This window comes from Lutjanus erythropterus, chromosome 6, assembly GCF_056507025.1.
Source record: "Lutjanus erythropterus isolate fLutEry1 chromosome 6, fLutEry1.hap2, whole genome shotgun sequence".
Taxonomy (NCBI): domain Eukaryota; kingdom Metazoa; phylum Chordata; class Actinopteri; order Lutjaniformes; family Lutjanidae; genus Lutjanus; species Lutjanus erythropterus.
This window is the reverse complement of record NC_139322.1, coordinates 14,187,951-14,209,278: the sequence shown is the minus strand read 5'-3', so window position 1 is coordinate 14,209,278 and position 21,328 is coordinate 14,187,951. Positions and strand designations below refer to the sequence as shown.

The window sequence follows — 21,328 nt, the reverse complement described above, 5'->3', positions numbered from 1 at the left end:
TTATGTATCACTTTGATGTGCTGACTGTCTAACAAACATGAAGTTGTGCATTATAATGTACCACGTATAAGCCTGCATTGTGGCAGTTCTCTTAAACACCAAAGGATCAGTTGATTCATTCATTGTGTACAGAGCAAAGATAAATCAAACCCTGCTCATCATCATTCATCATCAGTCATTTATCCCCGTCTTCATCCGTCATACCCTCAGCATCATTAGAAGGCATCCAGAAAATACACTGCGTTATCATAAAGATAACATCTCAGCAAAAGGCTGTCATCACAGGGTTAGATGTTAGTCAGCGGAAAGCTTTATCAACAAACAGTGTGAAGCACAAGAGCCTGTTTGAGAATATTATCTCTCACAGGATGCAGGATGTTACATGTTAGGTGAGGAAAACAGACACTGTATTGCTTTCATGTTACAGAAGGGGAGTGCTGGAGACGCTGTATCCATGAGTCTGTGTTTTTGTGTTGGATCGCGTATGAAGGGTTATGGGGGAGCGTGTACAGACAGGCACACGGGACGTCCCGCCGCCAGCGGCGACCAGAAGCCTTGATTTACCACCAGACGGTGATCAGACACACATTCTTGTGTGTGAGAACTAGATAGACACTGCTGGAGCGCACATGCGTGCGCATGCACAAACACACCCACATGAGACGCTCACAAACACAAGCAGAGAAGCTTTGATGTTCAGTGCTACGTTTGTTCTTGGCATTTCAGAGGTTGAGAAGGGATGAGAAAAAGGGAAAGGAATTCACAGAGGGGACTCTCATTGTAAAACTGAATGCAGCATTATTGACAGGAAAGAGAGGACCACAAACATGCAAAATAAACTCTAAAGGGACTGCAAATGGGCACACATTTATTTGATTTCAAAAACATTCCCTTTCTCGTAATACATCGCTAGGGCAAAGTGTCAATTAAAAAATGCCGAAGCAAGTGCTAATACCAGTGCTCTTAAAGTGATACCGCTATGGATAGACCTCTTCGGTGGATACCTTTTTTTAAACTTCCATACTTTCGAACAGTTTGGTGGCAAGCTAAACTGCCAACTTAAATACACCACACTTAACACGACACCACAGACTGTATGGGTTTTAGCTGCTGCAGTAATGGCCCAATCACATGTTGTATTAAACTGAGGAACGCACACAGTGCAGCTGCAAGCAAAATCATACAAATGGGATTTTTTTTCCTAGATCTGGGTACAAAAAAGATTAAATGCAGATATCATGTGACTGGAGAAGTTTTGATACATGATGGTACTAATTTATTTCAGTCGATGCCTAAAAGGTATCGAGTAAGAATACATAGTAAGTCAACACCTGGGGTGAGCAGACGTCCTATAAAATATAGGATAGTTCAGAATTTTGAACAGCTGTCCCAGATACCTAATCCTGTCTGGTTTGTCCTAAAAATAGCCTATAATAATAGATAATATGAACAAGCTGTCTGAACAAGAGCTGTCTGTATGCTGTATCAAATTACTTATGTATGGTAATAATTCCAGCTTTTAGTCATTAAAAATGTTCTGGTCCTTCTTGTAAAATGTGTCAGGGTATTACTGATGTGTTTTCACTTGTCTATTGCAGTGATTACGCTAACATAAATGATGCATTTTTCAAGCTGTTTGTGCAGCTGCTACTTTGGAGAAATTTGTAATAAGAAAAAATGTGTCCATAGGCTCCTACAGTTTAGTGAAAGTCTCATCTGCTGAAAGACACTTATCACCTGTGTGTAACTGTTGAGCTCTAAATCATCCTCAGAATCTGTAAATGATCTTCATAGTATTAATAACAAATAAACAGAGTTACAGTCGGATTTTACTGTAAATTATTCTTTAGATTTTCATCTTTCTGACATGATACGGTCACCGACAACTCTCCTGTCCTGAATTTCACCCTATCAACACCTGTCTTATGGTTCTCTCTGTCTCCCTCTACAGGAGAGAGCATCAACCCTCGTGTGGCAGGCCTGATTGGCCGCAGTGGGCCTCAGAATAAACAGCCCTTCATGGTGGCCTTCTTCAAAGCCACTGAGGTGCACCTGCGAAGCATCCGCTCAGCGCCAGGGGGGACCAAACAGCGTAACCCCAACCGCTCCAAAGGGGCGAAGAGCCAAGAGGCACTCAGAGTGGCCAATGTTGCAGGTAAGCATGCAGTGTGTGTGTGTGTGTATTGTATACACTGTACATACAGCCACTAGTGATTTATGCTGTTGTGTTGAGCGGACCTCTGGTTTAATTTGGCTTTTGTTGGCTGTGTGAGGAATCCATGGAATTGGACACAGATGACTAAGAATTCTCTACATTTTTATGGGCCAACACATGCATGCACCCTCACTAACATGAAAACACTCACAAGCATCCACAAATATACGACACGTCCGGAACCAACAAAAGCATGCCATTGGAACTGATCTAATACTTGCATGGCAAAAAATGCAGTACACACTCAGGGCCTTTGTTTTAGAGGTGTGAGAGGGCTGTGTTTATGTGAAGCGCTGAAACATTAGACTGTAATGCCTGAGCTTCAAATATCCCTCTGCTGTCTTTGTTTATTTACACAAGCATTACAGAGCAGTCAGGGCCAAGTTCCCTGCATGGAGGTAAGGCAGTGCAGGCTTTTATGGCAGAACACATCTGCGGTGTGCTGTGGGGCAACCGGGGCCACAACACATGGGCCAAATGGGCCTGTTTGGAACTTTGGATCACAGTGGTCTTTAACTGGATGATGAGAACCAGTCGCTCATGATCATTTCCAATGTGAACCACTCTCAGAAACTAATGTACCACAGAGCCCTAGAGGTCAGCAGAAGACAGAGAGATACCATTAGATAGAAAACAGACTATTCTTTTTTGAACACAGATGGGTTGAAGGGGAAAAGAAATGAGTGAAAAGGAAGGAGAAAGAGTAAATAAAGAGGGCGAGCCTACTCTGTGTGCACATCTGTTCCATCCAGTGGAAACTTAAAGCCCAGCAGAGTGACCTCTAAGCAGGGTGGCCCATTCATTTGGAACAATTACCAAACTGCTGCTGTATCTGGAGGTGATTTCCTTCAGCCATTGTTTAAACGTTAATGTTTTGTATGAGGATACTGGCTGTGTTTAGGTCTGTTCTCTGTCATCTCAGGCCTAATTGGGGTCTGACTGCACTAAATAGTCACTCTTGCAGTTGAATGGGATAATAGCACATGCAGTGAAGTATAATCTCTGTCTGTCTTTTTCTGTCTTCTTCCTCAGAAAACAGCAGTACTGATCAGAAGCAGGCGTGTAAGAAGCATGAGCTCTACGTCAGTTTCAGAGACTTGGGGTGGCAGGTACGGAAAGCATTCCTCTCCCAGGTAGCCAACATTGCTTGGCCGAACAGAAGCCTAAATAAGACACTCCTGTTTGCTGGTCTCAACCCAGAATCCAGATAAATGACACACCTAGAATCAGCGCACATAATACCAGAGCCCAAGGGTGTAATTTCCACATGGGACCAATCCACCACACTTTTATCGTTTCAGGTTGATGTGCTTACTAAAATCTTTCTGAACTGTGTCCCCTGACTGCCCAGCTGCCACACAAGATGCACTCTTTGAGTCATTTTCATTTGTAAACTTAGAGCAATAAGCTTGAGATTTTTTTCAAAATCAGTCAGTTAATAAATTAGTGTTAAATTAGTTGACAGAAAGTATTTTTCAGTACAAATGCCACTGGTCCTAGCTTATAAATCTGATTTTTTTTTGTTTTTCATTGTCTTCTAAATTGAATACGAGTATGCTAGAATTAAGTTCAACTTATAAACTTAAAAATATTAATTTATTTTTCACAGACCAAACTGTTACAGACCAAACAGTGAATCGATTGAAGGAAATAAAGAGCAGATTAATCGATAATGAGGATATTTTTTAGTTTCAGCTGTAAATTTATATCTGTCTTCTAAACTGAATATGCTTGGGTTGAGTTAAGTGCAACTTATAAAATTGAACATATTAAGTTACTTTTCACTGTTTTCTTACATATTACAGACCAAACGATCAATCGATCAGAGGAAATATTCATTATTATGTGTATGATTCTAAAAATATAGTTGTATAAATGTGCAAATAATTTAAGATATAATGAAAATTGCAGATATGTATTCATAAGTTTTGTTTTTGCTTTTGGGGGGCCTTGGCATAGAAACTTTAGGAACCCCTGTCCTAGAAGACACTCAAAAAGAAGACAAATCAAAAGATAGCTCAGTGTGTAATGAAAGTGTAAATACAAGATTATCTGTCATTAGTGTCAAGTTCCCATCAAGGAAGTAGGATTAGTGTATTATTATTAGTGCATTTCTAATGGTTTTGATTTGACATTATTGCAGAAACCAGATAATGAATCATCGTCATGTGTTCTCTAGGTGTATGCAGATGCACATAGATGCAGGAAATATCTTTCACACAGAATAGAGGTTTCAGTCACACCACTCCAGGGGGTCGTGGCAGTGTTTTAGGGGAGGCGCAGACGATGAGACATGAAGCAGAGCTAGTGAAAGAGGTGAAAACAGGAAGTGAAAGGGACAGATGCATGCGGGTTTTCTAAAATCCACAGGAAGTTAGTTGTTGTAGTGTGGCCCACTCATCAACATGGACAGCAGCAGCAGCAGTAGTTCTCACACAGACTAAGGCACTATAATAAAACCTATTTGTGTAAAAAAAAAAAAAAAATCAGACTTCTTCTCTCTGTCGTGTCTGAGTTAGATCTGAACACAATACAAAAGTCAGTGTGATTATCCAAAATAAACTATCTATATCTATAAATTTGTTAAGAGATAACAGAAGAAGATGGCCTTTAACTCCAGAATTCTCCTGAGAATCATCATGTTTTCTGAGTGTCTTTAGAAGTAATCCAGTATGATGGCATATTGGGGCCACATTAAGGAAAAAACAGAGGAAGATTTTTTTTTATTATAGCATCTTTTTCATTTTTATGTAGTATTTTTTATTAGAATATTTTTATTATAAGTATTAGTGCCAGGAACAAGAAAAATAAATCAGAGGAGGAAGATTTTATTTTACTTTGAGGTCAAAAAGTTGAGAATAAAGATGAAATGTTATTTTGAATTTATTTTCAGCATTTTGACTTTATTCTTGACCTTTTGGCTTTATTCCTCATGTGTGCCACTAACACTCTTCCATATTTCAGTATCAGTTCTGTACATCTATGGGTGCATTGCATACTTATGGGGATGATGACTGGCGGTGTTGTGGGGTTGCAGGGGGGCCCTGACTTTGAAAAACTCCTGACATCAAGCAACTTCCTTGTGTCTCCCTCTCTTGTAAAGCTAAACTTATGTTTCCGTGGCCCAAATCTGATTCAAGCACTGCAAACTAGCCACATCTACACGTGTAGTTGGGCCAAATTCTGCACAAACATACCACAAGAGTGTGCCAATTCAATTGTTTTCAGCACATGGCACCATATTTCCTCAGTTCTCCAACCTGAATCACTCACTGTCTCCCTCCTCGCTCTCAGGACTGGATCATCGCTCCAGAGGGATACGCAGCGTACTATTGCGAGGGAGAGTGCGCCTTTCCGCTGAACTCCTACATGAATGCCACAAACCATGCCATTGTGCAAACCCTTGTGAGTAACCATGAAAGCAGGGAACAAAAACCCAGCAGTCATGTTAAGAGTCTAATCATCTCATCATCTGTCAAGACAATGTAGCCGCTGTTGGAACTACTTGATTTAATGATCTTAAATGGTTGCAGATTGTTTTTTTTGAGTAAACTGTCATCAGTGATGTGACACAGGACAGGGCCGATGTTTTAGAGACGTTCATTTTCCCACAGTACTGTGCTTAGATTCAATGTGAAGCCCCGTGTGGCGGTGACGAAGTTAACGTTTCTGCTCTTCCCAGGTTCATTTTATCAACCCGGAGACGGTTCCTAAGCCCTGCTGTGCGCCCACACAGCTCCACGCCATCTCAGTGCTCTACTTTGATGACAGCTCCAACGTCATCCTCAAGAAATACCGCAACATGGTGGTCAGAGCTTGTGGCTGCCACTAGACTGTCAGCATCTTCACACAGAGACACACACACACAGACACACACACACACACACACACACACACACACACACACACACACACACACACACACACACACACACACACAGAGACACACACGAGAGGGCTTCTCCTTGCCGTTGAAGGTGCTGAGGATGGATTACAGAATATCGAACACGCACACATATTTTATGAACACTATGAAAGTTCAAGCGTGGAAGAGACTCTTCAAGGTTGAGCTGAAGTAAACACGATGTTGAGTGGCTGAACAGGAATTTCAATCAAGACTCCTCACACACACACACATGCACAAACACGCACACACATGCACACACACACTCACGTTTGTGCTTTCTACTGTGTATACAAGACATTAAAAGCAGTGATTGTACTGTATATTCATTCACAGTCAACAATCTTTTGTTTATTTCAGTAATTGTTATTGTAGTTCATTCTTTTACTGTAGATTTTATTATATATATATTATATTATATATTTTTATGACTGAGACCCGGATGGATGTTCTGAATTTCTTCCATGTACAATACTGTGTAAATAATTTTTTTCAAACAAAGCAAGAAGTGTATTTATTTCCTGGAATGTCACTTGTGTTTTCTCCTGTATGTATGTAATGCTGCCTGCTCTCTTTCACATGATAGTACACACAAACTCTGACAGAAAACTACTTTGACATGAGTACAAACTCGATATGTCTCTCTCTGCCTCACGTGTACATGATGGTGGGAGGCAATTTCTGACAACCTGGGCCTGTGGAAGTGTCTACATATTTCATCAGTCAAAGCTGTTACATACACCCGGCGCACATTTTTTTATAGCAGCAATCAGCTGAACTGTCTGAGAGAGTTTTGTGCGAAGCATCTTGTTCTGTGTGCTCGACATTTTCAGGTTTATATTCCTCTGCTGTAATACAATCTGTCATATTTAAAAGGTCTATTTATTGAGAGCTGGCTAAGATGTTCTGCATTGTGCTCCGATGTCTCAACCATGTTTTACTGCTGAACCGGTACAACAATAAACTGGGAGAAAAGCAACAAAACCACCTTGACGTGTTGTTGTTTGATCTGGATGAAAAGCAAAATTAGATTGTCGGGTTGATGGAGGACACATGCTGGTGTTGCACTTTACAAGTTCTTGCACAAATATTTGGCTGGATTGTAGCTACATCCTTTACCCGCTGACCCGATAGCTGTCTGTGTTTCCACATTCTAAAGCAAACTGAACACTTTTATGTTTTGTCAGGCTTATAATTAGTTATTGTGTGCATGTCTGTGTCTGTGGGGTGCAGTATTGGGGTGTAGATAACTACATGTAGTTCAGCTAGTTTAAGTATAATTTGCAGTGGTTGGGTGGTAGTTTAACTGCATTCAAATCTCAGTTAATCACAGTAATTTAATGACGTATATATATGTAAATACAGCACAAATACAGCATACTGAAAGAATTGACATACAATCTTTAAACCCTTGTTGTGTTATTGTATAATCTGAATGAAAAGCAGAATTGAAATTGCCAAGTACACCCGCTGGTGTTGCACTTTTTTTTTTTTTTTTTTTACACATTCCCACACAAATATTTGCCTGGATTGTAGCTACATCCTTTACCTGCTGATCTGAGATTTGTCTGAGAAGTGTTTCCACCTTCAAAAGCAAACTGAAAACCTCAGGTTTTCTCAGGCTTATGATAAGTTATTGTGTGTCTATATCAGTGTGTGTCTGTGGTTTATGTCTGTGCGTGCATGTGGGTTGTTTCTGTCATTGGGTGGGTGTATTTTAATGAAGCTTTAATTATATAACACAATACAAAGAGCAGACATAAACTCAATGTGCCTCAAAATAAAAGCAGAAAAATGCATTGTACATATTTCTTGAAAACATATAAAATAAAGAAGACAAGAAGGTGTTACTTAGTATATTAAAAAAATGTAGGATAAGATAAAAACATATAAGGATCTGTTACTACCTCCGCTGCTCCGTCACTTGCATGTGTATGTGTGTGTGCGCATCTCCAGCTAACCTCCCATACTACTCGACTGATCAGCCTTTTTTGTTTTATTGTGCACATTCATGAATGTAAACTGAAAGACTTTGAAAAAGCTTAACAAAGTTTGCGGCTCTGTGTCTGCGACAGCTGTGACCAGAACCTTTATGTTTTCGGGTCATCACATTCTTGTGAACGCAACATGTCAAGAACGCCTTGAGGGAATTTATTCATACTTGGCACAAACGTACATTTGGACATTTGAAGAATGCAGTGATTCAATTTTGGAGGTCAAACGTCACTGTAACCCCACATCTGTTCCACTGTCGAGAACACAATATCTTTGGAAAGTTTGGAGGGAATATCTTCAAATTTGTTACAAACGTCCACTTGAACTCGGGATGAACTGCTTAGATTTTGGAGGTCAGAGGTCAGAGGTCCCTGTGACCTTACAAAACATGTTTATGACCATAACTCTATGATTCATACACTAACAAAATTTCACACAAATGTCTAATATGATACAAGCAATGCCAAATTAATTACATGTAACTGCTTACATTTAATTAAATAAATTACAAAATAAATGTATTTATAATCAATTAGAGTTACTGAGAAACACTATGTAATTATGTTGCAGTTACTAAGGAAAATGTTGGTGATTACAAAGGAGTTACATTTGAATATTATTGTCCAGTGGACATCTGCTGAGTGACATCCCCTATTTATTATTATTAAAAGGCGAATAAAAGCAATAATAATGCTGAAAAACGTTAAAGACAAACTTTAAACCTAAACTGAAGCTTGCAAACGATAAGATATGTTTTTAGTCTACTGTTAAAAGTAGTGACTGTTTTCAGAGAGGTGAACCATAATGACTGAAGGCACCATAAGACGATTTATAGTTTATTCAAGGTATTATGAAGAGACTTTTACATGGTGATCTAAGGGAACTGTCCTGTGTATATTCAGTGAGCACATCAAAATATGTACGCCACTGAAGAAAGGATGAAAACAAAGTGATGTGTTCAGACCTTTTGGTTTTGTACACTCTGAATAAGATGATGTTTATTAAACATCTGCTTTGCCAGTCCAACAAAAACTGCACCACAGTAATCCAGTCTATGGGAAATACAAGTATGAAGCCATTTTTCAGAGTCTGACTGTGACGGGAAGCGTCTAACTTTTGATATATTTCTAGAAAATGATAAAAGGTAGTCTTGAAGATATACGATATGTGCTTCTGGAAGTTAATCTCAGCATATGAAAGTTTCTAGCATGCTCACAAGTTTCACCGACATGGGAATTAAAAAAGATTGAATCTGGTGCCATGAAGCCATGGGACTTAGAAAGGGATAGCATAATATCTGATGTTAATGTTATAAAAACTGCACAGATTGCAGTGGGTTGTGGGACGATCACAGTTTACCAAGTGTTTCTGTATTTCTTGTTTATATAAAGCCATTTACAGTTCATACTATTTTTGCAGTTGATATTTTATTTTAAATATTAAACAAATTTTATTTTTTGCATGCTGAAAGAAATTATAAAGAATCTTTAAAGTCTTGATGTGGTATTATTGAATCTGGATGAAAAGGAGAATTAAATTGCCTTGGTTGTACTTTCTTACACGCTGTGGCACAAGTCTTTGTTCTGACTGTAGCTAACTCCTTTACCTGCTGATTTTCAGAAGCAAACTGAAAATATTTTGTGTTTACTCAGGCTTGTATGTGTGAATATGTGTGTGTGCATAGGTGTGTGTGTGTGTGCGGTTTGTATCTGTAGGGTGGATGTGGGTTTTTTTTCTGTCAGTGGGTGGATTTTAAAGTAAAGCACACAGAGCTGATGTGCAATGAAAGTCGCTATATGAATAGAAAGGGCTTGTACAGTATTTGACATTGGCATCATGTAGTAAGAACTGTGTAATGCACTTAGATTGTAGTGGATTGTGGGAAAATACTTGCAGCTTGGTTCTTTATTTAAAAGCCATTAACAGTTATTTTATGTTTTCTGTTGATATGGAAGAATTAATTTGAAATATTTCTACAATATGTATAATTCTCAAAATATTCATCACAAGTGTGCTGGATTTGATTTTTATTAGAGATTTCTATTTGTCTGGCTGCTGTTCTTCTAGCCACTTGGCATCGTTAACACCAACCAACACCACCTGCAAGCTGGTATGAAACAGATTTTTGGCTAACGTCTTTTAGCACTTGAACAAATCCCAGTAAAGCAATTTTCATCAAGACCAGAACAGACTTTCTTTCTTTCTTAATTTCTTTCTTTCTATATTGTAGAATATTAACGGGTTAAATATTAAGTGTAAATATTATTAATCCAGAAGATTGGGGTTCAACTCCCACTGAAGCTCTTTATTTTCTAATTTATTTATTTCTATTATTTCCTTCTTTTTTGTTGTTGCAGTTTAATGAGGTTTACGCAACAAAACTACTTGGTTAGGTTTAAAGAAAGATCATGGTTTTGGTTCAAATAGACCATTAACAATATGTCAGAAAGCCCTTTCTGGCAGAAAGATTTGAAGGCTAACTTCTCCCATAATTGATCAGCTCCTGTTGTTCAGGGGTTCCTAAACATTTTCATGTCAGGGACACAGACCCCAAATTTGAGAGAATTTTATCTTAATGAATCCCCTCTGAGTATTTTATTTTTATTTTTCAGTTAGAAAATTTAAAAAACAGTCATCACTGATTGAACTAAGATCATTAAAACATACTATCAATCAAAACTGGTAACCTTATTTCTCTCCTTGCTGTTCCAACTTATTAAAAAATGTGATAACAGCTAAAATAGTCAATTCCTCCTTTTGCTGGGGACCCTCATACAACCCACTCAAGGACCCTAGTTTGTTCTCTGAACCCAGTTTGAAACCTGGATTTTAATAACAGCGTAAAGTTTTTGCATTCTCCTTCAATTAATTTAATTGGTTTTTATAATATATACTGTATCTGCTGCACAGTTATATATCAAACAGAGCACTTTGTGTGGGAACAGACAGTAACACAGCTTTACTCTGCCCTCTGCTGGGCATAGAGTGCAATGTGTTTGTCCACACATGGTTAGATCATACTCTTGATCTTTTTAGATGTCTTTCTTATCAGTCTGAACTTTGGGTTTCTATTCTTCATCCGCTCATTACCTGACCTGAGTGGTTACATATTCAGTCAGTATTTAAACCCTGTAGAGCACGAAGAGGAGTGAGAGGAGTCCATGAGAGAGAGAGACAGAGAGAGAGAGAGAGAGAGAAAACCATACACCCACATACTTTCATTTTCACATGAACGTTTCGTTATGATTCTTACTTATCTGTATATGTGTGTGTATGTGTGTGTGTGTGTGTGTGTGTGTGTGAGACTCAGTGTGGGTGTATGTGTGCTTCAGTCTGGTCTATGTGATTAATGCACTGCTGCTGCCCACATGCTGATTCCTGTGGGGGGAGATGGAAAGAGAATTTTCCAATCAAGAAAACAGAACATAATTCTTTTTAGCACTTTTGTCTACTTTTATTGATTTAGTCTTCTCCAACATTTTCAACATTGTAAGGAATATTTTGCTGGCTGAGTTTGGTGATCAGTGTCATAATAATAATAATAATAATAATAATAATAATAATAATAATAATAAAGGATCGAGTCGTTTTTGTTTGCTTGTTTGTTTGTTTATTTTTTGCCTTCTGGCTACGCAAAATGGACAAACAAAGCATGGCATCTGCATTTATTTTCCCATGCAGACATTGTTTCACCATGACCTGCTCGTTTATCACCTCCCTCTTGCACCTTACTTGGAAATGATTAAACTTTCGCTGCAGCTCAACAAGCAGGGGAAACCGAAAGCATCAAGTTGAGCTCAAAACTTTCGCTTTCGCTCTTAAAGAGCGCACATAATTTTAGGAAGGACTTCTGCATTTAAGTTTGCGGTGAGGTCTGTTTGTCTGGAATTTTTTTTTAAAATATAAGTCATTATGTTATTAAGTTATTAGTTAGTGTAAGTAAAAATCATATTGAGCGGGATCATAATAAATTATTGATTTTTTTTATCGTTTGTAAGGTGGGGACGTGATTAAAGTGTTCGAGCGACTCTGCACATGCATGAGAGTTTTTGTTGTTCCTGTCCGATCGTAAGTCTGTGTTGAAGATGGAAACACGAGCCAAGATGCACATGAAAGAGTGGCTGATAGCTCAAATAGAGAGTGGTAAATATGAAGGACTGTGCTGGGAGGATGAGGCCAAAACTATGTTCAGGATCCCGTGGAAACACGCAGCCAAGAAGGACTACAAACAGACGGCGGATGCAGCTCTCTTCAAGGTCACAACACTTTCAGTCTGTTTCATATATTCTCAAATATATCTTGTGGATTCACATATTATTTATGGTCAGATACAATTTTATTATGTCCGTCATGAGAGAGGAATTGATCCCGTTGGGTCTCTCCAGTCAACTGTTGTAAGTTAGGTAAAACCATATTTCCCTTTTTTGCTGAACGTATTTATATATTTATTTAAGCACTAATACAAAGGAGCTGACTGATAAAAAAAAAAAATAATAATAATAAAAACAATCGCACACTGCAGCTACACTGTTGAGCTACTAATTGCGGAAACAGGTTTCTAATTAGGCTTACAGATTAGGTATGTAAGTAAAATCTTGTCCAGCCTGTTAGTTAATTGCCTTGCAAAAGTGTCAGTGATTTCAAATAGCAAAGTGACAACAGTCTTTCCCATGTGTTTATAGAATTTAATTCGGTATCTAAACGAAATTGATATGCCTAAATAAAAATTATTATTATTATTATTATTATTATTATTATCATTATAATATCATCATTATTGTTGTTGTTGTTATAGTTGTTAAATAAAAAGAAGAAGAAGAAGCTTATCAACCAGCAGTTCAAAACAGAAAAACCCTTAATTTATTGTCATAAATGAGAAAGACAAGCAGCTTATTGATTACCAAAATAGTTGACAATTATTTTTCTTTTGATCAGATAATTAATGAATCAACTCCTTGTTGCAGCTCTCATATAGAGTCGAATCATTGGTTAATCTGGGAAGTCTTCCCTGTTGAGAAGTTACCGCTTCCTTTCAGTGGTCTGATGCAATGCCATGTTGCTTAAGTGTTTAAGAATAACACACGTGGGAAAACTGTAAAGAGAAATCTTTTTTAATTGAAAAAATAGTATCAGTTTTCCGTAGTTCTTTTTACTATTTCATTCTTATACTTGTTTAGGATTTAGTGTACTGAATGAGTAAATTAATGATTATTCAAACAATAATGAGTTTCACATTATAGTAAATGTAAATCACAAGTTTGTTAGCTTAAATATATCTCAAAATTTCTAGTTATTGCAACCAGGACAGCTTCAGAACTTAGGGAACAGACATGGAACAATGCTAACCTAAAGAAAGACATTTAATTTATACATTTATAAGGCGCCAAGATGACAAAACCATGTGTCACCACTGATAATGATATGAATGTAGCTATCAGCAGCAGAATCAGAATCTGGTTTATTGCCAAGTAACATAAGGAATTTGCTGTGGTATGTTAGTGAATAATATTATATGTAGTACACACACAAAAAAAGATGAAAGACAAGACGCAAAAAGCATAAATAGAAAAACAAAAAAAACATCATAGCAAAAGCTGTAGAATGTGTGGAACTAATCCTCCACTACTGAAAGGATAAACCAGAAAACCACTATGACCTTAAAACTAAACAGTTGTTGACTGAACTCAGTGTCTTAAGTTCATTTAAGTTAAAGCTCCTCCAAGGAATTTTCATATGTTGTTGATTTTTGAGGCCCTTGTGAACAAAAGTGGTAGTGTTTCCACTGCCAAAACCACAAAATATAGCATTAAGAATAAAGTTACATACATAAAAATCTCCTTCTTCTTTCTTTTAACTTGCAAACATATTACTCACTGTAATTTTGCCTGGGAAAATGTAAACACGGGCTCATTTCATCTGATTTTATGGAGAATCTGACGTGGCGGCAGCCATTAAAAATAACTAGAAATAGCTGATCCTCTCACTAATGGCCTTGTTAATTTATGTAGGTTATATATAGACAACGGCATTAAACTGAGACTGTTTTATAATGACTTAAAAATACCTTGTAATAGCTTTAATTCACTGAGATTTCTGTTAGTGCATACAATAAACAATCTGGACGCATTATTCCATTACAGTTAAATAAACTCACAATTTAAAGGCTGGCATATAAATGAAACATCTAATTATTTTCTTACAGTACACATTAAGCGCACTGCTTTATCAATGCTGTGAGATTATTTAATTAGACATTAATCATAACAGAGCAACTTAGTGCACATTTCAGGGATACATTCCCTATGAATACAATGACACTGCTCAACAAGAAAATAATATGTATTTATTCAAATGTGATGTGTTTAACCAGTAGTTAATGATTTCTTTTTTCATTAAATCATTTTTTTCCTCCACATAATTATTCATTCATAATCATGTCATATTTCATAATTCAGGCCTGGGCTGTGTACAAAGGGAAATACAGGGAGGGGAGGGATAAAGCTGACCCCACCATGTGGAAGACTCGTCTCCGCTGTGCACTCAACAAGAGCACAGACTTCCAGGAGGTCCCTGAACGCAACCAGCTGGACATCACTGAACCCTATAAGGTCTATCTTATCCACCATGACACTGGGCCGGCCAAGCCAGCAGGTGAAGACAAATGCTCCTTTTCTTTCATGTCGTTTTTTTGATTTAACCTGAGCTGTTGTTCAGCAGCGGTGTCCTCTTAATACATAAAATTGCGCCAAAATGAGACAGAGAAAAAAAAATCAATCAAAACAATCAACACAAGGAATGAATTGCTTTATATAATGAGTGAAAGTTTGAATGTTTTTGACTTTATTGTCATTCATTCTTTTCATTTTGTGTTTGCTCTTATTTTTGTTCCCACCTGTTGCTCTCTTCAGAGCCTCCCCAGACAAAAGATGAAGTAATCATCCAAGCGAAGAAGTCTCCAAGAAGTCCTGGTTTTCCAGACAAACAGGTAAGATGAAAACAGAGCCAGCGAGCTATGTGAATAGTTGACAGTGGATTACGTACTGCTCTTACAGTGCACACAGTTGTTCAATTGTAAATTTCTTTTATACATTTTTTTTGAGTTTTAAAAACAGGTGAAATAATCAGATTTTGATGGCATAAGTTTTGTTTATAGAAAAATTTTGACTAAATCAGCAAAAATCTTAGGGAGACCATTTTCATCTCAGTGTCCAGGTCAAACCTGCCAGTAAGACTCACTGAATAAAAGCATTCCATATGTGCACGGTGTAACCATGTAATGTTTATAAAAATGCGTTGAAACACTTTGTATTTCCTGTATTTTTCTGAGCTGTCCAAACTGAGGAGGACTTTACATGGGGCTGACATGGTTGTTTATTACTGTAATACCATAATAATCATAAAAAAAGATAAATCTCAGTTATAAACCTCATGGTCTGTGTTCCTACTTTTGGTTTCTGTTTTTGTAGATTCATTATCAGAAGGAATCATTTCAAGCAAGTAAAGAAGAAGCAAAACCACTGACTGGTAAGAGTTTTTGTTTCACTGTTTTATATATGTGCCCATCGACATCAGAAAGACAATCCTCCCCTCGTTTTTCTTTACAACCACCAACAATTAAAGCAGTCAACCTGATTCCTAAACTCAAAAACTCAAGTCATCAAAAGTTAATTTTTGTACCAGTCATAATATCCATGTGGACATAGTATTTGTTTTGGCCTGGTATTTTAATCTTATTTGAGCAAGCCTGAGAGCATTTCAATCAGGAGAGACAAAACTCATTCATTCATTTTCTGTAACCGCTTATTCCGTTCATCGCAGGGCTAGAGACAAAACTGAAACAGATAATTAAAGGTCCAGCCTGTAAGATTTATTGGTAGAATATAGCTGAAATGTAATATAATATTCATACATATGTTTTGATTAGCGTTTAATAACCTGGAAATAAGAATCGTGTTTTGTTACCTTAGCTGTTTATATCTACAGAGGGTGTACGTACTCCTCCGTGGAGGTCATAATGTAGCATTGCCATGTTTCTACAGTAGCTCAGAATGGACAAACCTCTAGAGAGGACCTTTTGTGTTTTTAGTAAAGTTTCTTGGCTGGGCTTGGAAGGGGAGGGTGATGCGAGGGGATTGCAATCTGCAAACTCACCACTTGATGCTACTAAACCCTACACACAGGTCCTTTATAGAATCGTATCGATTTAATTGACATGTTCTCATAATGAAAAAAAGAAGATTACAGCATCGTGACAACATCATAAGAGGGTAGTGCTGCCCAGTGGTAAAGGAAGTAATCAAATCTTTTACTTTAGTAAAAGCATTATTACCAAACTGTAAAAACACTCCATTACAAGTAAAAGTCTTACTCTGCAGTATATTTGTGGACAGGTTGGCCTAACGGTTAGAGAAGCGAGCTTGTGACCAGAAGATTGCCAGTTCAGTCCCCTGACTGGCAGGATCAGGTGGGGAAAGTGAAAGCAGCACTTGTCCCTCCCTCCTCCACCACTGAGATGCCTTTGAGCTAAGCCCTTCACACTAACTGCTCAGCAGCTGGCAGATAAGACTGTGGTTGTACTGGGCAGCTTCCAGGTGTGAAAGTGTAACTGTGTAAATGTCAGCTTTGTCAGTTTATTGAGTGTTGTTAAAAGAAAGAAAGGTGATGTATCACAGTGGTAAACACGCTCCTGTCCCATCTTTTTTGGAACGTGTTGCAGGCATCAGATTCAGAATGAGTGTGTACTTACAAAAAACAATAGTTTATCAGTTTAAATATCTCATCTTTTTACTGTATTCAGTTTAATATAGGTTGAAATGTTTTTGCAAACCATTTTATTCTGTTTTTATTTGTGTTTTACGCAACGTCTCAACTTTTTTGGAATTAGGTTTGTATTATAGATGATGTTTTTGAATTACTGTTACTGCTGCATTAATGTATAATTATGTTGTATTGAACTCCAGTATATCTTTAAGGTTGAGCTCATTTTAACTAGTTCATACACTGTTCGTTTACAGCAATGCATCATATTCTATATGACCATCATGTCCTGTGAGAACCACAAATGTCTAAAAAGTCAAAGTTTCATGGTGTCAGAACAGCAGCCCTGTTTTGACCTGTGTGACAACGCATTTTACAGCTAATTCAAGAGGGTTTTTAAAATAGTTTATTTAGCTTAAGAAGTAGGAGAGCGCACTCCTTCAGTTAATCAGAAAAATTCAACTGCAAAATCACCAACTTTGGAGATATGTGGTTTGGTCTTGACAGGCATAAAAATATTTACCTGAATATGTATAATGTTCATGGCCGCCTCTGAGATGTAGTGGAATAAGGTATAAATGCATAAAATGGGAATACTCAAGTACCTCAAATTTGTGCTTAAGAATTAGTATTTAAGTAAATGTACTTTATTTCTTGTGATGCCATTGGTTGCACAAAACAACCTAGAGTCTAGACACTGTGGTTACAGACATGCTTTGTCTTGTCTTTAAAACAGGAAGTCATACAGTGTGAGATCTCGGGATGTCTTTGCAAGGGGGATGGATTAATAAGTTACTAAAAACATAGTGTACAGCCTGTTTTCTCCAATAAGGATCACTGCTTGTAGTTGGCCTTGGCCCAGTCATAGGTTTAAATAAGGATACAGTGTGGGATGGGACTTGGGAATGTTTACTTGTATTCCATCTTTGCCTTATCTTTGGCTCATATGTGCAGAGACATTTGGGGACTATATAGATCCAATAAACAAATATTTATAGACACCATTTGGTTTGCTCAAATAGGACCCTGTCACTAACCATGTTGAACCTACATGTACATGATTGTAGGAATTTAAAACAAGAAAAACAAAACAAAAAAAGATTAAATCTTGAAGCCCCTTGTGATGTACTACTGAGAAAGTACTGATTGTATATTGTGTCTTTTCTTCTTTAGAGAATCTCATGAGGGAGCATATGTATTGTGAGCTCACGGAAATAAAACCTAAAACTGACAGCCCTGTTCCAGCTTTCGTCAGGTCTGCACTTAAAATATCAGGTGAGAAAGCTTGTGGGATTACGCACAAAAACAAAATCACCTGAACACGTCACTGACCTTTGCATAGCATGACCTGGAACATTTTGTGTGTCCAGACTTTAGAATGCAGGTGACGTTGTTGTACCACGGCCAGAGGGTGATGAAAGTGACCACCAACAGCCCAGATGGGTGCTTCATCATGCAGGGCAGTGTCCCCCTGGGAAATGAACGCATCTATGGGCCCTGCACTGCCCGGCAGCTCTCCTTCCCATCCCCAAGCTCCATATCCCTGCCGCCAAGCCTGGCTGAAGCAATGAACCGTCTTCTTTGTCATCTAGAGAGGGGTGTGCTATTATGGGTGGCCCCAGATGGGGTGTTCATCAAGCGGTTCTGCCAGGGCAGGGTGTACTGGAGCGGTCCCATGGCCCGACACACCGACCGGCCCAACAAACTGGAGCGAGAGAAGACCTTCAAACTCCTCGACATGCCCACATTTTTCAACGGTAAGGCAGTGCGTACATACATTAACAGAACAAAAACCAAAATAACCACTGTTAAAAGTCTACATGCAACAGAGATATGAATGTAGCAATTTTGTTTTCGCTCCCATTTTTCCCAAGTTGTAGTTAAAGATCCAGATTTCTGTGCACACTTTAATCTCGCTGCTCAGGCAGCATCTTGATATGCCACAGCTGTCAGGTGGATTATCTTGTCAAGGGACAAGTACTCAAAACTTGTGCTGAACTATGAAAAACAGGACTGAAAACAAAAGCGTTGCATTCATATTTTTGTGTCTGGACCCAGGCTATGATTTATTAAAAGAAAGACAGATTGTTTGTGACTTGAAAGAAAAGAGAATGACAAATTTCATATTATTACTGTATGCAAAGAGGCAGTTTGTTAATGATCAAATCTGAATTGTCTGATTTGAAATGTTAATGTGTGCAGAGCTCCAGAGCTGTTTACAGAGGAAGGGCCCTCCACCTTCGTATGAGATCGAGCTTTGCTTTGGAGAGGAATATCCAGACCCTAACACACATAAAGCCAGGAAGCTGATCATGGCTGAGGTGGGTGGAAAAAGGGCTAAGAATTGTTTGATGAACTGTTTTTTTTAAACATCAATTCTCTTGCACTTTGACCCTGAATGCCTGTGTGTAAATGTTGGTTGTACAGAGGGTGTAAATTTTTGATTGTATTTTCCCCTATAAATCAAGGACTCAGTTTTGAAATGCTTTACTTTCACATTAAGATTTTTACTAGAGCTTGGACCGAGCTGATCCACTATTGGTATCGGGTGCCGATACTGACGTTATTCACTCATTGGATTTCAGACTGATGTCACTGATCCATGTACTGATCCAGTCTGATGTTTAATTAAACAGTTTTTGTCCTGAAAGACTTATGGGCGGAGCTTGCACTGGACTATGAATGTAACATGAAACAGTCTGCAACTGACTGAGCTCAACAGTTGGCTACCTCAACAAGCCCTTAGTTTGGAGATAGTTTATTTTCAAAACAGAGAAAAGCAATGTAATGTGTGTGTAAAGCCAATATTCCATAATCAATATCGGCAGATATCAATATAAATTCAGGTATGAGAATTGGGAAAAAAAAATTGCAGTGCATTTTGACAATTCAGTTGAAATGTTGAGACAAAAAAAAGAATAATCTTATTTATCTGATTTATTTTTTCCAGTGCCCGAGACTTATACCGAAAGTTCAGCTTTTTTCTTGAAATACGAAATAAGAATCTTTCTGCTCTTATTTTCCCCTCAGGTCTGGCCTTAATACTCTTATGTAGAGTCAGACTCAGAGTTGAGTGATGTGAACAGTATGTCAGTCTGGTTTGCTGTGAAGGATTTGATCAACCATTTAAACTTCTCAAATGCCAAACACCATGAGCTTGGTCTTACAGAGTTATTCATGATGTTTATGACATGTTGAACAGTATCTATTATCTCTCTCATGTAAGACAATCCAGGCAGACCTTTATAGTTCCTGTGTGAGTGCTCCCTGTCAGTCGGAGCGCAGCTGTAGCATCTTCAACCACCACAAGAGGTCCTCATAAGCATACTGATTGTGTACTGCACTGTGTCCTGTTGGCCAGGTGGTGCCCTTGTTCGCAGTGGAGATGCTGCAGAAGTACAACTTAGGAGAGGTTGAGGAGAAGTGTCCGACTCTCAGCTCCAACACAGAAGGAGAGAAGATGTAAGAGGACAGAGAAGCTACCCTGCACCAGAGTAGCCATGAACAATATACACGTGGATTACTGGAGCTTCATCATGATAGACATCCAAAGAGCAGAGCAACAAATACAGAGTACCGTCACTTGAGATGTGTATATGAACAACACAGTGGAGGTGTTGCATTGTAGAACTGTTTGCAATGTGTAAAGCAAAAGTAATTTCCTTTATTTTTTTACCATGTAGTGATTTTTTTTCCGTCCATGTGCAGCTACATTAGCAAGAGTTATCACTTGCATGTGTTTAACCCGATAAAAAAATTATAACATACTATTAATGTAAAAATAATGCATGCATTTTTTGTTAAAGGTCCAGTGTGTAAGATTTACAAGGATTTAATGGCAGTATATGTCAGAAATGTAATATAATATTCAAGGGTATGTTTTCAATAATGTACAATCATCATCGCCTTAGAATGAGCCGTTTCTATCTACAGAGGCCATGGGTCCTCGTCCATGAAGGCTGCCCTGTTGCAGTGACATGTTTCTACAGTAGCCCAGAACGGACAAAGCAAACACTGGATCTAGAAAGGCCTTTTGTGTTTGCGTGAGTTTCTTGGCTAATGTAAGTTCTCCTACAGCAGTGATATTCAACTTGCTTTTCCCAGGGGCCACTTTTCACAAAATGACAGGAAGCCAGGGTGCAACTAATAATGAAACGTTCATTATAATGTTATTTATCTGATAAATTAACCATAACTAATATTTCTTTGAAATTCTTTATTTTCAAATGCACTGCCATATTAGCTTAATTTATTAACTTAACACTCCTGGTGCAAGGATTTTACTGCATTCAGTAACTGCATTAACTTGTAAATACTTTAGTAACATTTGAATTAGTTTTTACAGTTTTTACTAGGGACAGACTGAATAGTATATTTAAGCGCTTTTAATATAAAATATACATTTACTGGATCATAACTATCCTCTTTTCTGTGCAGCTTTTGCTTCTCTTCGGCTA

General features: G+C 38.0%; 2 protein-coding genes across 2 annotated transcripts in view; both read left to right on the top strand.

Moving 5' to 3' along the window:
* bmp7b (bone morphogenetic protein 7b) overlaps positions 1 to 7,103 on the top strand; it is a 30,990-nt gene extending 23,887 nt beyond the window's left edge. The window contains exons 4-7 of the mRNA XM_084720717.1: positions 1,952 to 2,155; positions 3,248 to 3,324; positions 5,510 to 5,620; positions 5,898 to 7,103. Coding sequence (XP_084576843.1) covers positions 1,952 to 2,155; positions 3,248 to 3,324; positions 5,510 to 5,620; positions 5,898 to 6,047 — 542 coding nt within the window. The 3' untranslated portion in view covers positions 6,048 to 7,103. The remainder of the gene's footprint in view (positions 1 to 1,951; positions 2,156 to 3,247; positions 3,325 to 5,509; positions 5,621 to 5,897) is intronic.
* Positions 7,104 to 11,913: 4,810 nt separating this feature from the next.
* Positions 11,914 to 20,767, top strand: irf10 (interferon regulatory factor 10). Its single transcript, XM_084720716.1, has 8 exons — positions 11,914 to 12,370; positions 14,570 to 14,765; positions 15,023 to 15,099; positions 15,581 to 15,638; positions 18,045 to 18,146; positions 18,242 to 18,628; positions 19,074 to 19,192; positions 20,233 to 20,767. Exons 1-8 carry the CDS (start codon positions 12,200 to 12,202, stop codon positions 20,335 to 20,337), a joined length of 1,215 nt encoding a protein of 404 aa, XP_084576842.1. The 5' UTR covers positions 11,914 to 12,199; the 3' UTR covers positions 20,338 to 20,767.
* The last annotated feature ends 561 nt before the right edge of the window (positions 20,768 to 21,328 follow it).

Bases quoted from the DNA above. Each gene is read 5' to 3' on its own strand.
- irf10 (XM_084720716.1), top strand. From the start codon at position 12,200: ATGGAAACACGAGCCAAGATGCACATGAAAGAGTGGCTGATAGCTCAA. The intron at 14,766-15,022 runs GTGAAGACAAAT...TGCTCTCTTCAG, and splicing joins TGGGCCGGCCAAGCCAGCAG to AGCCTCCCCAGACAAAAGAT. The intron at 15,639-18,044 runs GTAAGAGTTTTT...TTTCTTCTTTAG, and splicing joins AGAAGCAAAACCACTGACTG to AGAATCTCATGAGGGAGCAT.